Consider the following 9,025-nt stretch of genomic DNA (forward strand, 5'->3'; position numbering starts at 1 on the left):
CACGGCGTTGATGTTCCGATCTATATAAAATAACAAAATCACTAACGTGCTGCGACAGTCCACCGCACCACGCAGCACCCGCAGCGCATCCAACAGCACAGCGCATTTTTAGAGCGATGAGCTGGACTACTGACGGTGGTCCAGACCCGGTAATGGAAACATAACATACTCCAACAGCAGAACAGAACTTTCTAATATCGGATACAGCTCACCCTTGCTTCCCCCACAAGCGTCGCAAGAGCGTCCGTTTGCGACTGCTTCTGTAAACGCCAAAAGTGCTTTTTGATAATTACAAAAATTTCTGAATAAGCGCATTCAAGTGTAGAAACGCTTTGATTTTCGATAATTTTTGACATATATAGCTTGAACACTTGTGAGAAAAAGTGTTTTTTTACAGAAGCAGTCTTGACTCAATTGCCATTCTTATGTTCTATTGAGGGTAAATTCGCCAATTTGTCAACCAACAAGGCTCCAATTAATAAATATCGCAGATTCTAATTAAATTAAAGAAAAATTAACGAAAATAATTTGAAAACTTTAATTTTTAATTATAAAGGTAAAATAAAGGGTAAAATGAATAGTATTATGATTGATTTTTTAATATAAAAATATGATTTTTCGTTAAAATGAATAATACCGCGAACTTTTCGTTAAAATTCTATTAAATTACAGGAACAAAAATAAGGGAAAACGAAGCATTCCCCCATGCTTATTAATTAATTTTTTATTTTATTGTCTTCTCCATTTTTTATTTTTTTTTTAATTTTTCAAAAAAATAATAGAAAATTGAAGGCGATGGTTTTTTGGAGGCTTTTTCTAACGTCTTACCTTTTAAAGTGACACCTCAGTCCGAATATTTCACTCTCTTCTCGCACCCACCACCACCACCACCGCAATCCATTTCTTCTCCTTCTTCTTCTCCTTCTCCTTCTTCCTCTCTCTCTCTCTCTCTCTCTCTCTCCCCGCTCTTCCACAATCTCCACCTCCGTCGCACTCCCTCTCTCTAAAACCGACAACAAAATCCGAATTCGGATCTCCATTTCGGAGTCTTGGTCTCCGTCTCGGAGTCTGATACTCTCCGCATCGGAGTGTTTCGGAAGCTGCATTAGTTCCGGTAAGCCGATTCCCCCACGCATTCTGTCTCCACCGACTTCTTTTAATCTCTGTTCGTCACCGCCATCTACCAGAAGCTTCTCATACACGAGAGATGAAATATTTGAAATTAAGTAAATAAATGCGGTTTTCTGCTGATAATTCGTCTTTATTCTGCTTTATGGAAACAAACTGTGATTTTTTATGCGATTTATTACTTCATCAAATTAGAAATTTTCATCTCTTTCTGTGGGTGAGGTTTTCTCTGCTTGTTTCCACCGATTTTCCTGTTCATCTTTTTGCTTTTGTATTAAACGATTTCGTTCGTGTTTCCGATTTTCCAATTTTTTTTTCCATTTATTTCCGTTTCGTATCGGATTTTTGAGCTTTTTCAGTGTCAGTGTATTACGGTATTAATCTCTTTAAATCCGTAGGATCACCAGCTAAATATAGCTCCGTAATCAAGATCTCGTCGTTCTCCGTTCTGCATTAGTCGACATGTCGTTTTTGTGATTTGCATCTGCATTTTCTGTTCTTCGCAATGCTCTTGCAGAAATGGAACTTCTGAGTTTTCTTACCATTATTTGACTTGGATTATAAACTGAATGATTCAAGTTTTGAAGTTTCTAATTACTTTCCTAATCAGTTTTTTTGTTTCTTAATTAATTTAATTCAATTGGTTTCCTTTTTCTCGCAACTAACAAACAACTACTATTTTGAATCGTAATTTATGCAGACATTACAGTCTAATATGGACCGACGGAGTTGGCCGTGGAAGAAAAAGTCGTCGGACAGGGCGGCAGCGGAGAGAGCCGCCGCCGCAGCGGACTCCTTAGCTAGCCAGGCACAGACTGAGCAAGTAAGTTCATTGACAGTAAATTAATCAATAACATTTTGCATATTCACTACATTGACTCAGTAAGTAGGCACTTCTAGTATGTTTTCGTTATGCAGTTTTGAATTTTTAATGAATTTGTCACAGTTGACAGCAATTTCTGTTGCAATTTGATGGATTATTTAGGTTTCTTCATAGTTTCTTTCGAGTTTTGATGCAACAAATTTAGTAATAGTTTTTTTTTCTTCTTTTTTTCTTTCGGTTTTGCTTCTTATGCAATCAGGAGAAGTACAAAAAACCAAATTATGTGCAAATTTCTGTGGAGCAATATTCACATCTGACCGGTTTGGAGGAGCAAGTGAAGAATTACGAGGATCAAGTGAAGAATTATGAGGATCAAGTTCAGACATTGGAGGACGAAATTAAGGATTTGAATGATAAGCTCACTGAGGTCGATTCCGAGATGACTACCAAAGAGAGCTTGGTTAAACAGCATGCTAAAGTTGCCGAAGAAGCTGTCTCAGGTATGATAATAATGATATTGGTGTAAGTAACTCGACTACAGAAAAAAATAAAGTTCTTGATTAGGTGCTGATCAAGGATTTCTTGAGTTGACACTTGACAGAAATTAATTTATTTAAAACGCCCGTTTGCCGCAGGTTGGGAAAAGGCTGAAGCGGAGGCTCTCGCATTGAAAACTCATCTAGAATCTGTGACTCTTTTGAAACTCACTGCTGAAGACCGGGCCGCACATTTGGATGGTGCTCTTAAAGAGTGCATGCGGCAGATACGAAATCTTAAGGAAGAACATGAGCAGAAAATACAAGATGTTGTTTTCACCAAAAACACGCAAGTTGACAAAATCAAGCATGAGCTCGAAGCGAAGATAGCTAATTTAGATCAAGAACTCCTAAGGTCCGCTGCTGAAAATGCTGCTATTTCCAGGTCCTTACAAGAGCGTTCGAATATGCTATTCAAGATAAGCGAAGAGAAGTCACAAGCTGAGGCAGAAATTGAGCATTTTAAGAGCAACGTTGAGTCTTGTGAAAGGGAAATACATTCTCTGAAGTATGAACTCCATCTAGCCGCCAAGGAGCTAGAAATTCGGAATGAGGAAAAGAACATGAGTATGAGGTCTGCTGAAGCAGCCAACAAGCAGCATATGGAAGGTGTTAAAAAAATAACTAAGCTTGAAGCAGAGTGCCAAAGATTACGTGGTCTTGTGCGGAAGAAGTTACCTGGTCCTGCTGCACTTGCACAAATGAAGCTTGAGGTTGAAAGTTTAGGCCGAGATTATGGAGAAACTCGATTAAGGAAGTCTCCTGTTAAGCCTTCTAGTCCACAAATGTCCCAGCACATGTCCCTAGCGACTGAGTTTTCTCTTGATAATGTACAGAAGTTTCAAAAGGAGAATGAATTTCTCACAGAACGTTTATTAGCAATGGAAGAAGAAACAAAGATGCTGAAAGAAGCTTTGGCAAAGCGTAACAGCGATGTGCTGGATTCAAGGAGTATGTATGCTCAGGCAGCCAGCAAGCTTCAAACATTAGAAGCACAACTTCAAATCAACAATCTACAGAAAGGCTCGCCAAAATCTGTTGTTCAGATCACCCCTGGAGGTTCGTCAAGCCAGGATGCAAGCAATCCACCAAGCTCGACCTCCTTGTCTGAAGATGGTAACGATGACGCCAGAAGCTATGCTGAGTCTTGGGCCACAACATTGGAGAAGAACAATGCAAAGTCAAACAAATCTGAAAGTCAAAACGACTTGAATCTTATGGATGACTTTCTGGAGATGGAGAAGTTGGCTTGTTTGCCAAATGACTCGAATGGAGCCATCTCTAGTAAGACATCCGAAAGAGAGAGTCATGATGCTTTGGGAGATGTCACTGCCGCCAAAGATGTCCAATCTGAGCAGCAGCATGATTCAAGTCCCTTGGTAGGTGACCAGGCATCTTCTAATGCGGAATTGTCAGGATCCAGTCCTGAATCTGATGAAAGCCAGCTGCCAAATGCGGAATTGTCAGGATCCAGTCCTGAATCTGATGAAAGCCAGCTGCCACTGGTGAAACTCCGATCGAAAATCTGTATGCTATTGGAATTCTTATCTAAGGAAACGGATTTTGGGAAAGTTATTGAGGATATCAAACTTGTAGTCCAGGAAGCACAAAATACTCTGCACCCGCACACTGTAAAGTGTGTTTCAGAGGAAGTTCACAGCTCTGATGCCCTATGTGACCGGCACGCAAATCCTGATGATTCTGGTTTAACCACAGAAAAGGAAATCACTTTGTCCCAGCCAGCCACAGAGACGATGAAAGTAATAAGCGAAGATCTGGCATCTGCCATTTCTTTGATCCATGACTTTGTGCTGTTCCTGGGCAAAGAAGTGATGGAAGTGCATGACACGCTTCCGGATGGCGATGGATTGACCCTAAAGATTGAAGAATTCTCTGGCACATTCAGTAAAGTTATTCATGGAAACTTAAGTTTGGGTGAATTTGTTCTTGGCCTTTCGCATGTTTTAGCAAACGCCAGTGAACTCAAATTCAACGTTCTAGGCGCCAAGGGTGTTGAGTCAGAAACTAACAGTCCTGATTGTATTGACAAGGTAGCATTACCAGAGAATAAGGTAGTTGAGAAGGATTCATCACAAAGATTTCAAAATGTTTGTGTCCACATTCCTAATGATACTAACCCTGAAGTTCCTGACGATGGAAATCTTGTCTCCGGCTATGAACCAAATGCCGCACCATGCAAAATCTCACTGGAGGAGTTTGAACAACTGAAATCAGAGAAAGATAACCTGGCAACGGATTTGGCAAGATGTTCTGAAACTTTAGAGATTACAAAGTCTCAATTACAGGAAACTGAGCAGCTTCTTGCTGAAGCTAAATTACAATTTGCTTCTGCTAAGAACTCAAATAGCTTAGCCGAGACGCAGCTGAAATGTATGGCAGAATCGTACAGGTCACTAGAGTCACGAGCTCAGGAGTTAGAAACTGAACTGAAGCTTCTGCAAGTCAGAAACGAAACTCTGGAAAGTGAGCTACAAGAAGAGAAAAGGAACCATCAAGATGCTTTGGCCAGATGCACGGAACTTCAAGAGCAGTTGAAAAGGTTAGTGTCAATCTCTGTTCCATCGGTGGCATCTGTTGCTTGATAGCAAATTAAAAAAGAAAACTATTGAGCATTCAATTTACTAGGTCTCAGGTTTGGCGATCGACTCTAACTTTTACATTTTCCTTTTTTTATGCCAGCAATGAGCGTTTGGAAGTTGAGACTGAATTCAAGACAAAACAGGTGAGGCGACGTTCATTTTCTGCTTGTTTCTTTTCTGTCCGTGCTTGATCGTTTTTTGTGTTGTCAACATTGATATATCCTGGCCTACTAAAGCAAGTGGATGCTGATAGCTTGAACATTTATATTCTGTAATCACAGGACAGGGAGTTGGCAGATGCAGCGGAGAAGCTTGCCGAGTGTCAAGAAACCATATTTCTTCTCGGCAAGCAGTTGAAGGCATTGCACCCTCAAACAGAGGTCGTGGGATCTCCATACAATGGGAGGAGTCAAAAGGGTGAAGGGTTCACTGAGGATGAACCCACTACCAGTGCCATGAACTTGCAAGACTCAGAAAAAGGTGAGACGGAAGGTGCTTCTTCTGTCAATGTAAACAGAGTGGGCAGCGAGTCTCCCATCAACCTGCATAACTCTCCATGCCCATCCGACACAGAGGCAAGCACTGTCTTAAAATCACCAGTCAGTTCCAAAAGTCCGAAACACAAGTCTTCCAAGTCAACTCCCTCATCTACGTCTTCTACCCCAACACCAGAGAAACATCAGCGCGGCATCAGCAGATTCTTCTCCTCAAAAGGAAAGAACGGTTATTAGGCTTGCAGCTCGAGAGCCTGAATCACATTTTCTCGTTGGAAAGGCCGTTGAAAGGAATAATTAGAACCAGCACCGAAGACAGAGACCTCCTTCATTCGCGCTATAAACGCCATTTCCCGGGAATTCCTGGGTGTGAAGATATAATCTGATGAGGGGAGATACTTGTGAAGGCGGAGGTAATTTTGTAACTAATGGCTGTATATGATATCATCCCATATCTGTTTATTTGTTTTTTTCTGTCTTTCGCACGCCACGTCTGTATTTTCGGGTTGATCGGAACAATGACATAGTTTATGAACCGTTTCAAAGTATTTGAATACAAATGTGTCTCAGTTATATGATTTCTCATTCGTTTCAGCAAATGAACACCGGATTGTGCCTGGTCGGATTTGACCATTTGCTTCCAGTTTGTTGCTTACTATTCGCTTTAGACTATGACAGGCTTTGTATCCAGTCGGGCCTGTTCAAGCCCAACTGTCTTTAAATGTGTGAATGTATAATATGGGTATTTGAGTTAACCCACTGGACCATATATATATATTCATTGGAGTTTCGAGCGAAAAATCAATACATGAAGAGAGTTTCGAACTCGGGTGTATAGAGGAAGACACTGTTTTTACTAACTTGGTCAAGCTAGTTTATAAGTATTAAGAGCGTTTACCCTTTGTACATAAGGTTCTATGTTCGATTTTCTATTCCCCTATGATGTTTGGATACTAAAAGTATACATATTTAAGGGATGCCTGAAATAAGTCTATTTGAGGGATACTCTTTTAGGATCTAGTCCTTGTTATATTTCAGTAATCAAAGCCGTCTAGTTTTTAATTACTCAATTAAATGATTGATAGCAGATAGCGCATTATCATAGTGGCGGAATACAATTATGTCTATGTATCCTGGTGCGGGTTCAATCCCCATTGATCACCCTCCACCTAATAATTGACAATTTAACCCACTAACACTATCATTTGTCCAAAAAAAAAAAAAAAAAAAAAAAAGGAATGATTGTTATTTTAGACTTTTAATGTTTGTTGAAATATGGTTGTTGTTTATTTTTCGGGAGTAGGATTCTCCTATGTTATTCTCATCTTCTTCCCTCACCTCCACTCATAGTTTTTTTTTTTCTTTCTCTCTATAAAAAATTAATACAAGATGTTGACGTGACTTAATCGTAACCGATTAAATAAGAAGGGAGAGAAACTAAGAGAGATTAGGCGGAGAGACAATCCTCCTTCTACTTTTTGTGGATTGTTGTTCATTACTTTTCCTAAAAAAAAAAAAAAAAAAAGTTCCAATACAAGATAAAATTCAAAACGGGCCCACAAAATTATCTGAAGGATCCCGAAATAGAATCCTAATTCTTATTTTGGTCAATAATCCTAATGGATTTTACATGATCCCTTGATTTGGTAGCGAATCGAAAACGATACTTATTACTCATAACTTACATTTAACAAAAACTGATTTGCGAGAAGTCAATTCTGATTCTCCATCAAAGAGAGAGGGGTTCAGTGTACTATAAATACCACATGATTTCAAACATTCATCACACAGCAAACTATATAGTAACTAACTAATATCGTCAGACGATATGACTTCCATCAACTTTGCTCGAGCCCTTTTCATGGTGTTTTTCTGCATCGCGTTATTTCGTCTGAGCTCAGGTACGCATTGAAATGAAATCATTTTTCAAACACTATGCAGTATGTACGGTCGAGGGCAAGCCTTGACGCAACGAAATGTTATTGTTTAAGTTGTGGAAATAGCCTTTTTGAAAAGAAAAAAAGTAAGGTCGCATACGTTTCCCCTCCCTCGATCCTTGCAAAACAGGTTTCTTGTTGGCTTGGGGTCGCACAGTCACATTTACATTGTTAGGATCACGTATTTTATGGAGGAATTACCTTTGTTGTTTGTATGAATTTTGCAGGCTACAGTGCTGCGGAGGTTCCTTCAGGGCAAAGGCATTGGCCCTGGGGGCCGTGTGAAAAGGCCAAGCCTGACTGCAATACTTTCTGCATCAAGCTTGGTATGAACCCTCGATTTGGTGGCTATTGCAAAGTGAATGAAGTTGGAATAAACATGTGTTATTGTCGCGTTTGAGGATGCTGCAGATCATACGAATCAATACAGTTGGGACGTACAACCCTAATTTCGTATTCTCATCTGTATAATTGAGTTGTACCCAAGTCTTTAATTAATAAAAATTTCATAAACTACTTGTGATCCAAATGTTAGTTTGGGTGTCACTGACACTGGTTCTAAGATTAGTGTCACTGTCTAGAAATGGTGACCACTAGTTCTATAAAGAGGAAATTGTAGCAATTGTTCCTTAACTTTAATCCAATTGGAGCAATGATTCCTCAACTTTATTTCCATAACCATTGGTCCCTCAACTCGTCAAAATGTGCAACTATGGTCATTTTCGTTAACACCGTCAATAATTCTGTTAAATACAGTCACGTGCGTGGCACTTGAAACTGATTGTACAGGTAATTAAGGAAACATTGTTTCCCGTGGGTTGAAGTCGATACAAGGGGATGGGGAACCAAGCAAGACTAGATTGACATGGATTTGTGGGTCAAAGTTCTGGGACACAAGCTTCCGCAAAGATGGGAAGACCATGGAGGCTTTGAAATAGACGATATTGGTGCTTGTTTTTTGATGTTCATGCACCAAGAAGGCCTCGATTAGTTGATGTTACCATATGTCTTCTCCTCATCGGCAGTGGCTTCCAAATCATCCATTTTCCTCTAAGGTTAAGTGAACTGTCTACTCCTCCATGCCTTCTCTTCTATACCAGTGCAGTCAAGCTGTTCCATACCACATCATCACACCTGCTTCGAATTCACCAATATTTTGTACAAAACTGGTTAGTTTCTACTGTTGTCTTCCTTCACTAAAGGCTGATTATTGCAATACATGATGATGATGGATGAAAGAGGGAAGAGAGATGATGGTTATTAACGCGCGGTCTTTTCCGACCCCAAGAGGCCCAAGGAAGGCCAAGACCCGACAAGATGGGGAGGATGATCTCGAGCGCTTATAGAAGATTGCTCGGCAGTCTAGTGTGTCTATCAGCAATGAGGCCGATACATTTAGTAAAGTTGGAAAAAAACATTTGTTATTGTCGCTTTTGAGGATGTTGCGGATCAATACAGTCGGACGTATACCCTAATTTCATTTTCTCATCTATGTAATTAATAAAGC

At 40.0% G+C, this 9,025-nt stretch overlaps 1 protein-coding gene across 1 annotated transcript; it reads left to right on the top strand.

Annotated features, from left to right (window-relative positions):
- The first annotated feature begins 841 nt into the window (after positions 1–841).
- Positions 842–6,159, top strand: LOC137717589 (filament-like plant protein 4). The gene is made up of 6 exons (XM_068457000.2): positions 842–1,114; positions 1,829–1,951; positions 2,211–2,451; positions 2,587–5,047; positions 5,188–5,230; positions 5,369–6,159. Exons 2-6 carry the CDS (start codon positions 1,844–1,846, stop codon positions 5,816–5,818), a joined length of 3,303 nt encoding a protein of 1,100 aa, XP_068313101.2. The 5' UTR covers positions 842–1,114; positions 1,829–1,843; the 3' UTR covers positions 5,819–6,159.
- The last annotated feature ends 2,866 nt before the right edge of the window (positions 6,160–9,025 follow it).

Source organism: Pyrus communis, chromosome 8 (assembly GCF_041283825.1).
Source record: "Pyrus communis isolate YQ-2024b chromosome 8, ASM4128382v1, whole genome shotgun sequence".
In the NCBI taxonomy this organism is placed as follows: Eukaryota; Viridiplantae; Streptophyta; class Magnoliopsida; order Rosales; family Rosaceae; genus Pyrus; species Pyrus communis.

Coding starts and splice junctions, on each gene's coding strand:
- LOC137717589 (XM_068457000.2), top strand. CDS start 1,844: ATGGACCGACGGAGTTGGCCGTGGAAGAAAAAGTCGTCGGACAGGGCG. Junction 1,952..2,210: donor GCCAGGCACAGACTGAGCAA/GTAAGTTCATTG, acceptor TTATGCAATCAG/GAGAAGTACAAAAAACCAAA. Junction 2,452..2,586: donor TGCCGAAGAAGCTGTCTCAG/GTATGATAATAA, acceptor CGTTTGCCGCAG/GTTGGGAAAAGGCTGAAGCG.